Here is a 16,686-nt window from a genome sequence, read left to right as displayed (position 1 = left end):
AAATGGTTTTCTTTTTGGAACACAGAGCTCTCTGCTGACATCATGACCACAGTGCTCTCTGCTGACATCTCTGTCCATTTTAGGAACTGTCCAGAGCAGCATATGTTTGCTATGGGAATTTTCTCCTACTCTGGACAGTTCTTAAAATGGACAGAGATGTCAGCAGAGAGCACTGTGCTTGTGAAGTCATCAGAGAGCTCTGTGTTCCGAAAAGAAAACCATTTCCTCTGTAGTATTCAGCAGCTAATAAGTACTGGAAGGATTAAGATTTTTTTTAATAGAAGTCATTTACAAATCTGTTTAACTTTCTGCCACCAGTTGGTTTAAAAAAAAAAGTTTTCCATGGGATTATCCCTTTAACCTTCTTCAATTGTTCTTGTCCTGAAATTGCGGTTACTCTTACCCCAAAGGGGCGTCAGTGAGAAGGAAATTGTAACTTAATGACTGATGATAGTATGATCATCGCACGCCAGCTCCTTCGTGTCTCCACCATTGTTACTCTAGGCTATTACATGACATTTGTGCATCCTCTTAAACATTACTGTGGGGGTTTAATCTGGAATAATTCATTCTTATACTTCCATCATTGAAAAGAAAACCTTAGTCAGCCATTAGTGTCACCTCTTCCTTTCCTTTTCATTAAATATCTTTTCTCTTTCTTTGATTGGATACATTATAGATGATATCATCCCATCAGAAAGCAGCTCTTTGTCGGATACAACCACATTTGATGATGGTAAGTTGTTCAAGAAAGCTTACCTAATACTAGTAGTTAACAGTGCCCCCCCTAGTGACTGGTTTTATATGAGTGAAAAGTCTCGGGGCAGAATATAGTTTGGCACATGTCCATCTGTGTGCTAAGACAAAATTAACAATTGACTTATTTTCAGATGACTCAATCTACCTACAAAGGCCGAGTTCCCGTTCCTTGCAGAATTCTCCCAAGACGCGACTTCCAAAAGACAGAAGCCTTTCCAGAAAATCTTCCCTCAATGAACAGCTTTCAGAAATGCGCCTCATAGGGTAAGAGTCCTAAGACCTGAAAACCCCATAGCAATCAATAACTTCCATGGATGGGAATTGTTAGTGGTCATTTAAAGGGAACTAACTTAGAAGTCAGGAACCACCCAAATATATAAAGTCATCGGCCTTTTACTGCAACCATTGGGTATTTGCACAGCTGTGTATTAGATGGACATGCCCACTGCTGAGACCCCCCGCGATCTCCCTGCAGCACCTGCATTCTATGCGGGTGCTGAATCTCCAGTTTCGGAAACCTCCAGGTTTCCAGGACTGGTGACGTCACGCCACGTCCCCTCCATTTATGTCTATGGGAGGGGGCGTGACGGCCGTCACGCCCCCTCCCATAGACATGAATGGAGGGGGCGTGGCGTGGCGTCAAGTCCCCAGTCCCGGAAACCTGGAGGTTTCCGAAGCTAGAGGCGCAGTCCTCGCATAGAATATGGGCGCTGCAGGGAGATCGCGGGGGGTCTCAGCAGCGGGCCTCCCCCCTTGATCAGACATCTTATCCCCTATCCTTTGGATAGGGGATAAAATGTTTTTGCCCGAAATACCCCTTTAAATATGGTATGTAGGAATTTCTTTGTGAGGATGAACTTTATTGTATATTGACACCTTTTCTGGCTTTCTGCAGTCCATGCCAAATTGTCAGGGTTCTCCAGTAATTTTAGATAAAAAAATGTGTTATTTCTTGCCAGCAAAACCATTGTACCCCAAAACATAAGCTAAATACCGATCATTGAAAAATCTTTTTTATGTATTTATTTATTTATTTATTCACGTGAATATTTTTTTCTAATAGATTTTAAAATAAACCATTACAACAGGCCATACATGGATAGCAATAGTGTAGTGCCGCCTGTTGGACAAATTATTGTTCAAATTTATGTCAAAAGAAGCAACTTAGTAGTACCGCATCATTATTGTATTAGTGTTTTTACACATTTTATAACATTATCAAAATTGGTGATAAAGGTTTAGATTTGGCGTGTTTTTTTTTTTTTTCATTTTGCATGTTTTGGCTACAAATAGTGAATTTTATGTATTTTCTTCCCATATATAGTCACAGAGAACCTACTTCAACACACAGCAGCCCATACAAGACTGCCGAGCGGAAGCCCCACGGGGGTAGGAGCATGCCTTCCACTCCTGTACTGACACGAAACGCCTACAGCAGCAGCCATCTCCAGTAAGTTGGAACAGTTTATACTGTATGTTTTGTTGGACTGTGCAGAGTATTACATGGAGCTGTGGCAGGCGGAATGATTATAGAATGTCTTTATTTAGAACTATGTAAGCTAAATCACAGATCAGAGTAATTCCGAGCATTCTTTTCTTTTTGGGTATTCAATGTCTACCAAAACCCCCAATGAACGCATTTCAGTGAGCACCACTCCAGTGCCAGTGCCCTTTAATTTTGTTTATTATGGGGTCCCGCACATTAAAGGAGTACTCCAGCGCAAAATAACGTATCCCCTATCCAAAGGATAGGGGATAAGTTATAGATTGCGGGGGGTCCGAGCGCTGGGGCCCCCAGGATCTCCTGGACAGGGCCGCGGCAGTCTGCCGGAAGTGAAGTTTCGTCCCCAGCAGAAAGCTGCGGCAGACACTCACCCACCATGTATCTCTATGGGATTCATGGAGGGTGCGTGTCGGCCGCCGCGTCATGCGGGGACAGAACGCCTCCTCTCCTGTATATTGCCGCGTCCCCGTACCGAAGATCGCGGGGGGCCCCAGCGCTCGGATCCCCCCGCGATCTATAACTTATCCCCTATCCTTCGGATAGGGGATAAGTTATTTTGCACTATAGATGTCCTTTAAGGCTCACACATGGCACATTTTCTGCAGATTTTACCTCCAGATTTGTGAAGGTAAAATCCATAGTGGATTATAGGACATGCAAGATTTTCCAGATCTCATGTTGCAGATTCTCATATCCACAATAGGCTCATTCTATTAGGGAAAATGGTGCAGATTTCCCTCCTCTCAGTGTAGTAAGGATGAATTCCATGATGAATCCGCAGCAAAGACTGTGTTAATACTTTTTGGTCTTACGCTGAATAAATGCAAAATGCCGCAACACCCCTATTTTTAAGTCATATATGGTGTGTTTTAATGTTTTTGAGACTATTTTATGTTTTGTTTCTGCTTTGCTAGGAATGAAGTAAGCCATAATGGCAGACAGCGACGGGGCAGCTTAGAATCCCATACTCCTCTCATTGTTGATTCAGTTGATGGAAGTACAACCTTCGCCATCTCAAGCAGTCAAAGGAGCAATAGCACCGAGGTTCTAGATGATGGATCTTCTTACACCAGTCAGTCTAGTTCGGAGTATTATAGCACACCGCCAAAACAAAACTACTGTTACACCACCCAGACACTGGACAATCGACCTCGGGATAGGAGGCGTCACAAGAAGCAAAACTTCTCTGCAGCAAACTCGGGGAGTATGCCGAACCTGGCACATAAGGATGCACGGAACAGTGTTTACCAAATCACCCAGAACCAGCCATCATCCAGCTATTACATCACTGGATATTCTTCCTATCATGACGACCCCTATTACAATGGAGGTTACATATATGAAAACGATACAGAGGGACAGTACAGTGTTAACCCCTCATATCGATCATCCATGCACTATGGCTATGACCACTATACGAGGTATGATTCAGACCAGTATGTGCCTCTCAACGCATATGCAACATTAAGACTTCCGAAAAAGAAACCTGTAAAGACTACAGAACAAATTACAAAGAACATTAACAAGGCCATTGTGGCTGAGCATTTAAGGGGATGGTACCATCGGGCATCGTGTAACAAAGATGCCCCTCATGGACTGCAGGGAATGATTGAATCTGAGCGGGGTTCACAGAGGAGTCTTTGTTATGCTTCTATGCAAGTTCCCTCATCTCCTAGCATCCGGGCACCATCTTGTTCTTCCGGTAAGTTGAGATAGTCTTTCTGTGATTGGTTAGGGGGGTTCCATCCCTTCTCTAGTCTATTAGCTCATGGTGTGCCTAGCTTGAGGCCTTAAAGGGGTACTCCAGTAGAAATCTATTATTTTTTTTTTTATCAACTGGTGCCAGAAAGTTTAAACAGATTTGTAAATTACTTCTATTTAAAAATCTTAATCCTTCCAGTACTTATCAGCTTCTGTATGCGCCAGAAGAAGTTATTTTCTTTTTAATTTCTTTTTATGTCTGACCACAGTGCTCTCTGCTGACACCTCTGTCTATGTCAGAAACTGTCCAGAGCAGGAGAGGTTTGCTATGGGGATTTGCTCCAGCTCTGGACAGTTCCTGACATGTGGTCAGACAGAAAAGAAATTCAACAAGAAAAGAACTTCCTGTGGAGCATACAGCAGCTGATAAGTACGGGAAGGATTAAGATTTTTAAATAGAAATAATATACAAAACTGTTTAACTTTCTGGCACCAGTTGTTTTAAAAAAAAAAAAAAAAAAAAAGGTTTTCCACCAGAGTACCCCTTTAAGCACTACAGCCATAGACAAGGTGGTCTGGTAGGCTTAGCTATATAGATAATATGTTATACATTCATTTTCCTATAGTGGGATTGTAGCAATAGTAAACATTGCTGCATAGCTTATAGGGGGTCAAGGAAGGTAAGTTGCCTTCTGTAATAGATATGTAATGAAAGACATTCTATTAATAAAAAAAAAATACAACATACGGTAATTGTGAAAAATTTTTGATGCAGTCTTAGGCTAGAATTCCACTGAGGTTTTTCATGCAAAAACGCTAATAAAAATGCCCAAATGCCCATTTTCTTTGAAAAACGCTGTGGCCAGATGTTAGCTGCAAGTCAACAGTGAACTGCAAAATGCCAGATCCACTTGGCATTTTTCATTTTGCCATTTTTTTTTTATCCTTTGGGCGTTTTCAGCTCTTTTGGGCTCAGAGGCTGGTTTTCAAAAATGTCCTCAAATTGAGAGTATGGCATTTTTTGCGGGAAAATCTTGGCATTTTCCTTCCATAGAAGTCTATGGGAGTGAAAAAACGCCAAGAAAAAGGCCATGTGGATTTTAACTTTGGTGTTTTTGCAGGCAGTTTTTATTCTTTTTTTGGATTTTAGTGATCCAAAAAAGTGATGGACATACCTTTTTTTGTAAAATTTCGTTGGGTACCATTTAAAAAAAATGTAAAAAAAGATACAGTAGTGATGGAAAAAAATTTATTTAATTAAATTTATGTTTTTTAGAACAAAATTTGTATTAAGTTTTAAACAGGGATCAATTTAACAGACTGTTCCATGATGGGATTAGTAGTAACTGTACTAATAGACAGATTGCAGTAGTGTAACATCTGACACCTGCTGCTATCCTATGGTATAAGCTATAGAAGCCGGCGGCCGGCTGCACTTTTCCGCTCCACTGCCCAGCACTACACTCCACTGTGATGTGAAGTTCTCTTCACTTCACAGATTCATATTTCCCGCTGAGAGCTGTGATTGGCCCGGATAGTGTTGGCCACTCATAGCTCTCAGCGGCATATACGAATCTGTGATGTGAAGATAACCTCACATCACAGCAGAGTTTAGTGCCGGGCAGGGGACCAGACAGGTGCGGCGTGCTGCCCGCTTCTATATCTTATACCAGAGGATCGCAGTGTGTGTCAGTAGTGGCACCCACTGTGATCTGACCTTAACTTCAGGTACTACTACTCCCAACATGGAGCACACTCTGCTCCATGCTGGGAGCTGTAGTACCTGCATTAGATCGCAATGGGTGTCAGAAGTGGTTGGTATCTGGCTGTGAATAAAAATACGGGGAACACTATGCATTTTCTTTCATAAATAAATTTAAAAAAACACATAGGGTTCCCCATATTTTTATTCTCAGCCAGATAACAACCAAGCAGCAACAGCCTGACATTACCAGGGTGGACTAGAACCATTGTTACTAGCCCTCCCCAGCCTAAATAACGCCAGCCTCTTACCGCCTAGGCCCAGGAGCGCCATTTTTGATGCTCCAGGCCTGTTGGTTCTGGCTTTTTCCGGCACCCCTATGGCGGTGGGTACCAAGGTAATAATTGGAGGTTAGCGCTAGCTGTTTTTGGGGCTAAAGCCCCGGCTTAGTAATAGATTCCGTCAATAAGACGGCTTCCACCACTAAGCCTGAAAATTCAATACAAATTAAAAAAAAAGATGACAGATTGGAAAAATTATTTTATTTTTAAAAAATACTCCCCACAGCCCTCGTTAGCCATTTGATTAAAAAATCCAGTTCATCCAGTAGTCCTACGAAACCGCCATAATCCTCTGCATACACGATCTGAAACGAGAAGAAAAAAGAAACACAAAAAATTGGTTAGGACATTTTTGGCGCTGTCCGCTGGGGAGAGTGCCCATAATGCAATGTCTTCCCAAACAGAGAGCCTCCAATTGTTGCAAAACTACAACTCCCAGCATGCCCAGACAGCCTTTGGCTGTCTGGACATGCTGGGAGTTGTAGTTTAGCAACAGCTGGAGTCTCCCTGTCTGGGTAGACACTGGCAGAAGGGTCTGTTCACATTATACAAAACAGACAATGTGAACAGAGCCTCACACCCTTACCAGCCGGGCTCCCGTCTGTAGCTCCACCCACCTAATGACATCATCATTAGGGGCAGAGCTACACTGACCCAGCAGGGACAGGGAGCGAGGGAGATAAGCAGACCTCGTCTTCTGTATAGATATATCTATAGATAGCTGTATATACTGTATACTGCCCAAAGGGGCTATAGGAGCAGGGAGTCCTGTCAGTATAGTGATTGGATTCCCGGCTCCTGTATAGTATACACGGGTACACTATGCACCCCTGTATACTATACTGCCGGAGGAGGTGAGTAGTGATGCTGTACATCACTCCTCATCTCCTTACACTCTGTGGACCGGGCGCTCAGCATCCAACCCACAGAGAAGATAGTGAAAGAAGTGCCACAGGGACCAAATTTGTCTGTTTCCATACACCAGGAAAAACGCCAGAAAAACTGCCAAAATGCCGGAGAAAGCTGTGGAAATTCTTCTGGCAGTTTTTCCTGGTGTTTTTGCTGGTGGGAAAAAACCTCAGTGGAATCCTAGCCTTAAAGGTATATTCCACATTATCAATAACTTCTGACAAGTCATTGAGATGCATCCAAAGATAATCAGTAAAGGCTCGTGATCTGTCCTACAGGCAGCCATGCATCTTCCATAGCTGTCGGCTGAACGGTTGTGCATCTGACCGCTATCTTTCCCAATCTGCTCATACATATGAATGCGTGGTTGGTTCACATATGAAGAGGGGCAAACCTGTTGTCAGACACCTCTGGCAATGACTTATCCAGAGAATGTCCAATCCTTTTCTTCCCTGTATTTCTGCTTGGAGAGGTTTGAGAGGCCAAAATACACATCAGATGGTCGGCTGGTCCAAAGTCGATGGGTTAGGCCGTCAATGTTAATGTTTATGGTGGCCTTGACTGATAGGCGATTTTATGAGGCAAATTCACCATAGAGCATTATGTTAATGGTCTCTCATAAACAGATTGTTTAAATGAACAACAACGAGGAATTTGTTCTTGGTTGTACTGGCATGTCATAAAAAGGGGCACCTCTACTGTCTTATAGAAAATAGACTGCAATTCTAATTTATAGGGAAACCTATAAATTTTTTACATTTTTTATTCCAGTGTCTTCCACAAGCACAGCAGGTAGCCGGTGGGCACACAGCGGCACATTAGTTTACCCAAACGCCGTACCTCACTCGTCATACGCTGGATACTCCACTGCTTACAGCAGCACGCCTCTTCCTAGCAGGTGAGATTGGATTGCAGTCTGACCGGTTAAGCCTCTTTGTATACATTCTCAACTTCCACAGACCCAGAACATGGTGAAAAAGGTCTTCTCCATCAGTCACTGTGTATTTTTAATGCATTTGGGCGCAAGGTCAACAGTTTTTTTTAGAAGACATGGGAGAAAGCCCATTACAGGCATAGAATGCTTGCCATTCCAGGCTGCTGACCTATTACCCTGTGTTGAAATGTGACTGTAGGCGTATGTGGCTGGAGGGGAAGGTGTCTTCCTCGGCATCCACTATGTATATGTTCTGTCAAGTTAGAACAGTAGCTTCAACTAAATGCTCCTACCATTACCAGGGGTACACCTATGGGGGCTGTAGATGTAGCAGTTACATCTGGGCCCTTGTGTCTTGGGAGGCAAAGGTCCCTCTACCATAAGAAAGACCAGTATTATAAACAGCACATGGTATGTAGGAGCCCTGTTACAGAATTTGCATTGGGCCCGGAAGCTTCCTTTCCCCTACAGATATATACAAAGGAAACCCCAATGTTTTTGTAACACCCTTTCCCCCTTCCCATCCCTTCGAGATGAGATGAACATTTTTCTTTGTGTGCAAATGTTGCGTTGTCTTTGAAGTAGGGAAGACCTGTCCACGTTTAACACCTTCCCACAGGAAGGAGGCTTTGTTTGCCCCTTTCCACCTGCACCATAACAATTGTTCCACATCTCACCATCCCAGGACAAGACACCCCAGCTCTTAATCACACCTGTCTGCCATTTTTTCTATTGTAGTGTCTCACCTGCCCCCTTTTTTAATTGCTCAGCAGGACGGGGGCTTACCAGAAATTGGGCATCATCCTCAGGCCCTGTTGTGGTTGTGGTATTGTGTGTATGTGGTATTAGGGTCATGTTTTATGAACATGTATTTCTCTTTTTTATCCATAGACCTTTTCACGCTTACACATCACAAGTAGATGACCCAGACATTGTCCCACTAAGTGATGAACCTCTTCCAAATGAAGAAGACATCTTATGGCACGAAGATTCCAAGCCAGGCACCTTAGTATGAAGTGACAGATTTTCAACACTTTACCCCATTCTTCACTTAACACCTCATGTGCCTTGCTCTAAAAGCACCAATATTGCAAAATCTGCCTAATTGGGTGGAGTATTGGCACTGGGATACTGGTATGAATACTGTCGGCGATCTACTGATTGACAAGGCTCGGTCTACTGGCTTATAAAACAAGCACTTGGTTTTATCAATGAACTTCTAAAAAGCACTTTTTCCGGATATAGTTTGACAAGAGCAACTGTGAAGACAACTAGTGGCTAAAATGATGTACTGCAGCAAGGAAAACGCAAAAAAAAATAATGGAATGCACACTTTGCAGTCAGTATTGGACCATTCATATGAAGGATTTTAACAAGAATGCAATACGATGTCTCTTTAAGCCGCCATATTTTTAATTTTTTTGTCCCAAATAAAATCCAAAGCTTCCAAAAAGTTTATACTGACCCCCAAAAAATCTGTATATATGAAGATGTGTATATACATTTTCTTGGCTACTTTTTATCGGCATTGTATGTTTTTTATAAATATATATATATATATATATATACATTCTCCTGATATTTGCTTATAAAGCTCGATGAATGAATTTCTTATGGTACAGCTTGGTTTTTAGAAATGATCACCAAACCTTTTTTTTTTTTATATCTATATATACATGAAATGGTTATAATCTGCTGGTCAGGTGTCACTAATATCTTTATTATTATTTGCAATGGAACAATTGTGGAGTATCCTGTGTGGAAGGTACGGGAGGTCATCTGCAAGCATGTCCAGGGCCAGGAATTAGTCAGAATGGAGTATTTTTAATTATTATTCCATTTCCATGGATTAAACCTAGAGCTTAAAATGAACTGGTTTGGTGAAATCCTTTATCTTGGGTCATTGCTTCATCAAGATCCCTTACTTGTATGCTGACCTCATCCATTCACTAGTGACATCACTGAGTATTTTTCCAGCCCATAGAATGTCTGCCCAAAATATCTCTGACCCCAGAAGTAGAAAAAAAAATGGCTGCATTTGCAGACAGCAGCCCAGCATGTATAAGCTATTACTGAACCACATCTGTAGAGGGGAACAGCAATAGAGGACCAATGGTCAAAAAAAAGCCCCCATTGTTGGTAGCGTTTTTTTCCATCACATCCCTTCATTGTTGCACTAGTAGGTAAGATGGTGACTTGTTTGCTAGTTTATGGTGGATACGTTGCCCATTTCTTCTCAGGGGCCACATAGCAGCTGCATCTATGGACTAGTGTAAGAGCACTGTATTACTGTGAGCTGTAATACCAGACATAGCCCATGCACAAGAGTGGTGCTGTTTATTATAAAAGTAAAAATGCAAAAAAATTGCAAAAAATTCCAGCTCCCAAAAATAGATAAAATCCAAAATTTATGAAATCAAAATTAAAATGAGGAGAAAAAGTCCAACCAGCTCACCCCGCCTGGACAACCAGAGCACGGATCCAGGTGCTGGACGGCACCGAAGCAAATAGGAAAAATGTAGAGTAGAATCCAGCTCTACGTGCAATAAAACCGTCTTTATTCAAAGGACATGGTCAGGAACAGCAGAAGTTACGCGTTTCAAGCGCCAAGCGCTCTTAGAGCGATTGGCGCTTGAAACGCGTAACTTCTGCTGTTCCTGACCATGTCCTTTGAATAAAGACTAGTTTTATTGCACATAGAGCTGGATTCTACTGTACGTTTTTCCAAAATTAAAATGATAACCCAAAATGGTGAGGTATAAAAGCAAGCAGAAACTCCGACATGTTTCGAACCATATGGTTCTTAGTCATGGGCCATGGCTAAGAACCATAAAGTTCTAAACACGTCGGCGTTTCTGATTGCTTTTATACCTCACCATTTTGGGTATCATTTTAATATGATTTAATACATTTTGGATTTTATTTATTTTTAAGAGCTGGAATATTTTGCAATTTATTTGCATTTTTGGAGACAGTTCACACCAAGAATTGCGGCTTAGACTTGTATTCCGTGCTTCCTATATTATCTGAAGTCTCTTCCTACCAAGAAAAATTCATAGGCGGTGAGTTGGTTTATTTTCTACATTGGCTGTTTATTATAACCAGGGACAGGATCGAATCGTAAGGGCACCGGTGTTCCTGATCCACCAACCCTGGTCCATAGATTCAGGCCTACAGACAACCAGGGACAGGATCGAATCTTAGGGCACCGGTGTTCCTGCTCCACCAACCCTGGTCCATAGATTCAAGCCTAGAGACAACCAGGGACAGGATCGAATCGTAAGGGAACCGGTGTTCCTGCTCCACCAACCCTGGTCCATAGATTCAGGTCTACAGACAACCGTGGACAGGATCGAATCGTAAGGGCACCGGTGTTCCTGCTCCACCAACCCTGGTCCATAGATTCAGGCCTACAGACAATTTGCCATACAAATAATCCACATCTGGGCTTAGTCTTTTTAGTCACATGTATCAAAGTACTGTAGCAGAGCCCTAATAAAACTAGCACAGTGCAAACCAGGATCCTTATATCATTGCTTCCGCTTGAAATCTACATTTTTCTTATAACAACAACGCGTTTTGGGTCAGTTTAAGCAGCAGTTCTGATAGGAGAGTCCTGGGTTTGTTCAGCATGTGTTATCATTCCATAATCTTTCCACAACAAGTAAAGAGGACAGAAGTTGTAGTATATAGAATTGTCGATTTCCAGCACAAGACCATCAGCCCCTGCCCACATGGTGCCTATGCGGATGCCAGTTTGACATTTCATAGAGATTTCTGGGGCTTCACCTGTTTGTAAGGGCTGCAGGTTTTTCTAGAAACTAGGTTAAATGTTAGTCAAGAACAGATGTTTAAGTATTTTGCAAAAGTTATCACAACTTTGGTCTGACAAAAGCAGACCTAATCCTCCCCGTGAGTGCAAGGTAAGGCATGCTTGAACAGGTGCCTGCGCTCACCCCCATGTACTGCCGTCCCTTCAGGCAATATTCCAAGGGATTAACCAGTTTTCTGCTAGACAAGCTTGCAGATCCCTCCCACAACCTCACGCTGCTTCCCACTTATGTGTGTGAGGTTGGTTGTGTTTGTTCGTCGTCGAGATATGTTGAGAATCAAGCTGGTCCTTAGTCATTTGGAATATCTGGGTATGGAAATAAAACAAGAAAACCATATTTATTTGTTTTGTATAGCACCTTCTCTGGTAATGTTCCCTTTTTTTGCATTTAAACTTCTGGAGACGATTTTTGTATGGGCCCAATAATAAAAAAAATTGTGATGGAGGCCTTGTCTGTGAGTGTTTTCTGTTTGTATGGTAATACTAAATCTATAGATATAGGCATTTTGGCATATCACTGTGACAGTGGTGACAATTTGTCTATGTTAGGTAAATTCTTGTATTTCTTGTGAAATATTAATTCTGTGGCACCTTTTCTTAGAACCTAGAAAATACATTTTCAGGAGGAATAATGGAGGAACAGCACATTGTGCTGTTCCTCCATTATTCCTCCTGAAAATGTATGAGTAAATTGCCAGCTGGGTGGAAAGAGTTGGACTGTGTCTCTTTTACAGAGCTTACTGTGTAGGTACACGCTTCTGCCCCAACACCCAGTTGTCAATGTATTCAGATATATTTGTATTCAATATACCGTATATACCCGAGTATAAGCTGACCCGAATAGAAGCCGAGGCCCCTAATTTTACCCCAAAAACCCAGGAAAAGTTATTGACTCGACTATAGGCCTAGCGTGAGAAATACATCATCCCCCCATGTAATCATCCAGACCCCGTCATCATCCAGACCCTCATCATCATCCCCCCCCCCTTCATCATCACCCCCTGTCAATCCCTTCATCAGTGGTCTTCAACCTGCCGACCTTCAGATGTTGCAAAACTACAACTCCCAGCATGCCCGGACAGCCATCGGCTGTCCAGGCATGCTGGGAGTTGTAGTTTTGAAACCTCTGGAGGTCCGCTGGTTGAAGTCCACTACGGCCTTCGTCATCACCCCCCCTTCATCATCACCACATGTCAATCCCTTCATCAGTGGTCTTCAACCTGCGGACCTCCAGAGGTTTCAAAACTACAACTCCCAGCATGCCCGGACAGCCCGCAATGACTAACCATCCCCACCGGACTGTCCCTGCAGCATAGATGGCCTGGAACAGCTCACCCTAACGTCCAGCCAAGGGGAGGTGAGTACAAAACGAAGGCCGCCGATGGCTGTCCGTGCTTGCTGGGAGTTGTAGTTTTGCAACATCTGGAGGTCCGCAGGTTGAAGACCACTGATGAAGGGATTGACAGGCGGAGAGTTCACTCGAGTATAAGCCGAAGGGGGCATTTACAGCACGAAAAATCGTGCTGAAAATCTCGGCTTATACTCGAGTATATACGGTAGTTGTTTCATGGGAAATACACCTAATTACTCAAACACTTCAGGAATGCTACCAGGTCCTCTTTTTGAAGGGGTACTCCGGTGGAAAACTTTTTTTTTTTTTTTTTTAATGAACTGGTGCCAGAAAGTTTGACAGGTTTGTAAATTACTTCTATTAAAAAAAAATCTAAATCCTTCCAGTACTTATTAGCTGCTGAATACTACAGAGGAAATTATTTTCTTTTTGGAACACAGTACTCTCTGCTGACATCATGACCACAGTGCTCTCTGCTGAAATCTCTGTCCATTTTAGGAACTGTCCAGAGCAGCATATGTTTGCTATGGGGATTTTTTTCCTACTCTGGACAGTTCCTAAAATGGACAGAGGTGTCAGCAGAGAGCACTGTGCTCGTGATGTCAGCAGAGAGCACTGTGTTCCAAAAAGAAAAGAATTTCCTCTGTAGTATTCAGCGGCTAATAAGTACTGGAAGGATTAAGATTTTTTAATAGAAGTAATTTACAAATCTGTTTAACTTTCTGGCACCAGTTGATTAAAAAAAAAGTTTACCACCGGAGTACCCCTTTAAATCAGATCCCTGGGTTAGTAAGCCCCTTCCCCCATCTGAAAATAAGGACGGCATTTAGGTGGGCTGTAAGTATACAATGATGTATGCATACAGAATTAATCTATATCACCTATATGGATGCTTCGTTTTGTAAGTGCAGTAAATCTTAAGATTTAGTTAAAAGGATACTCCGCCCCTAGACATCTTATACCCTATTAAAAGGATAGCGGATAAGATGTCTGATCACAGCTGCTGGGACCCCCGCAATCTCCTGGCCGGCACCCCAGCGATGTGATCATTTATGTTCAGAACAGCAGGATCGGGCAGCCATGGACATCACGTCACTCCCCCTCCATTCATGTCTATGGGAGGGGGCGTGATGAGTGACCACAGCTGTCACCCCCCTTCCAATAGACATGAATGGAGGAGACGTGGCGTAACTTTACGACCTTGGCCGCTCAAGCCCAGCATACCGAACATAAATGTTCAGAATGCCAGGGTGTCGGCCCAGAGATCACAGGGGTCCCTTTAAATAACTTATATTTAGAAATAAATTACTTCTATTTAGAAATCGTAATCCAGCCAGTACTTATCAGCTGCTCTATGCTCCAGAGGAAGTTGTGAAGTTCTTTCCAGTCTGACCACAGTGCTCTCTGATGACACCTCTGTCTGAGTCAGGAACTGCCAGAGTAGAAGCAAAACCCCATAGCAAACCTCTATTACTCTGGAGAGATGTTTTGTATGGGCCCAATTATAAAAAAGATTGTGATGGAGGACATATCTGTGAGTGTTTTCTGTTTGTAAGGTAATGCCAATTCTAAAGAAGACTGGGGATCTACAGGCATTTTGGCATAAATCCCAATAGCAAACCTCTCCTACTCTGGACAGTTCTTGACACGGACAAAGGTGGCAGTAGAGAGCACTGTGGTCAGACTTGAAAGAACTACACAACTTCTTCTGGAGCGTGCAACAGCTGACTGGACATCAGGGGTACTCCGGGACTAAGACATCTTATCCCCTATCCAAAGGATAGGGGATAAGATGCCTGATCGTGGGAGTCCCGCCGCTGGGGACCCCCGTGATCTTGCATGCAGCACCGCTGTCACACCCCCTCACATAGGCTTGCATTGAGGGGGCGGAGCGTAACGTCACACGGGGGCGGGGCCGTGACGTCACAATACCCCAGCCCCCGTGATCGCCAGTAATAAGACCCGGAGGGAACGTGCTTCGGGGACTGATTATAACAGGGTGCTGCGTGCAAGATCACGGGGCTCCCCAGCAGTGGGACCCCCGCCATCAGGCATCTTATCCCCTATCCTTTGGATAAGATGTCTTAGCGCCGGGGTACCCGTTTAAGGTTTTTAAGTAATTTATAAATCTGTGTAATTTTCTGATTTGAAAACATTTTTTTCACCCTTTTAAAGGGGTAATCCAGGATTAGAACAACATAACTTCCTTCTTTCAGAAACAGTGAAGCTTTTGTCCTCAGGTTGTGTGTGGTCAGTTTGATTGAAGCGAATGGAGCCGAGTTGTAATGTTTTTGGAAGAAAGCAAGCTGCATTTTTCTAATCCTGGATAGCCCCTTAAATCTGGCAAACAATAATCTAGAAAAAAAATTATATATATGATAATCTGGCACAGAATTTAGTAACAAGACTGGATGCCAAAAAAGGCTATGTTCATACATAGTATTTTAATCAGTATTTTAGCCAAAACCAGGAGTGGGTCCAAGAAACAGAAGAGGTACAAATTGTTCCATTATAGATTCTTCTGTCAGTTCCACTCCTGGTTTATGGTTAAAAATACTGACAATGCTTTTGTATTTGGCTCACAAATCCCCCCCGTTTTGCTGCTCACATATTCTGACATCCAGTGCTCAGGAAGAGGCATGTCATAGGCAAGCACTAAGCCCACCCTCACTCACCATACAGTCACATCCTCCCTGAGTCTGCTGTGCTGCACTGGGTCTTTTCATCCAGTCACTGCAGGCTGCTCTGTAAACCCCTCCTCTATGTTTTCAGACAGGAGTCTGATAGGACTGGAGTGAGCACAGAGGAGAACTAGTCCTATTATTCCTATAAAAAGGAGATACATTTTATCATGAAGTATATAAAAGGTTAATACTTTGGCAAGCTGTACAACATATAAAAGGTTTTTGATTCTGACAGCGCCCCCATGGTACACTCAAAGGTTGTTGGCCGTACTCTTGTTTGGCTGAAAAAGCTCTCTCCCAGTCTCCCCACACAAACAGTTCTGGCAGTGGCTTATCTCTCCTGTCAGGGGAGAATCAGGAGGCCGCCATACACTTTAGACTAGTGTTTTCCAACCAGGGTAACTAAGGCTGTTGCAAAACTACAACTCCCAGCATGCCCGGACAGCCTTTGGCTGTCCGGGCATGCTGGGAGTTGTAGTTTTGCAACATACTTCGTCTATATTGTGCAGAAGTGTTGGCGTAGGGCTCCAGATTGAAATAAAGATACTAAATCACAACGCTTATTATGATTGGAATATTCCTTTAAATAATCATCTAAATTCACTATGGCGGCTATTCTGGCTGTATCCCGAGCCTCTGCCTACAGTAGAATCCCTTTGTTCTCTGCTGAGCTGGTCTGATCTAACCTGACCAGAATTCACACAATTAAAACAAGTTACGCCGCAGCTTGAAGTTTACAACCTGCTGTACGTGGTAGCGCCTACTATTGTAGTTGTGAAGAAGTACTGCCACCTAGTGTTAGACTATCATAGGTACAAAACAAATCCTGAATGCATAGTGAACAAGATTATAAAGCCATGTTCATATGTTCAAGATTTAGGCATGGATTTCATACTTTACACCCCTTTCATGTGCTCATATTCAAACTTGAACTACAATAGGGTCAATCTGTGTGCATGAAACCTGGCC

At 42.9% G+C, this 16,686-nt stretch overlaps 1 protein-coding gene across 4 annotated transcripts in view; it reads left to right on the top strand.

Annotated features, from left to right (window-relative positions):
- FRMD4B (FERM domain containing 4B) overlaps positions 1-10,407 on the top strand; it is a 268,753-nt gene extending 258,346 nt beyond the window's left edge. For all 4 annotated transcript variants that reach the window (XM_056524587.1, XM_056524586.1, XM_056524588.1 and 1 more), the window contains 6 exons: positions 680-736; positions 891-1,023; positions 2,084-2,209; positions 3,178-3,965; positions 7,688-7,814; positions 8,742-10,407. In XM_056524587.1, coding sequence (XP_056380562.1) covers positions 680-736; positions 891-1,023; positions 2,084-2,209; positions 3,178-3,965; positions 7,688-7,814; positions 8,742-8,865 — 1,355 coding nt within the window. In that variant the 3' untranslated portion in view covers positions 8,866-10,407. The remainder of the gene's footprint in view (positions 1-679; positions 737-890; positions 1,024-2,083; positions 2,210-3,177; positions 3,966-7,687; positions 7,815-8,741) is intronic.
- The last annotated feature ends 6,279 nt before the right edge of the window (positions 10,408-16,686 follow it).

This window comes from Hyla sarda, chromosome 6 (genome assembly GCF_029499605.1).
Source record: "Hyla sarda isolate aHylSar1 chromosome 6, aHylSar1.hap1, whole genome shotgun sequence".
Taxonomy (NCBI): Eukaryota; Metazoa; Chordata; class Amphibia; order Anura; family Hylidae; genus Hyla; species Hyla sarda.
Note: the sequence above shows the minus strand (reverse complement) of the source record. Positions and strands in the feature narration are given on the sequence as shown.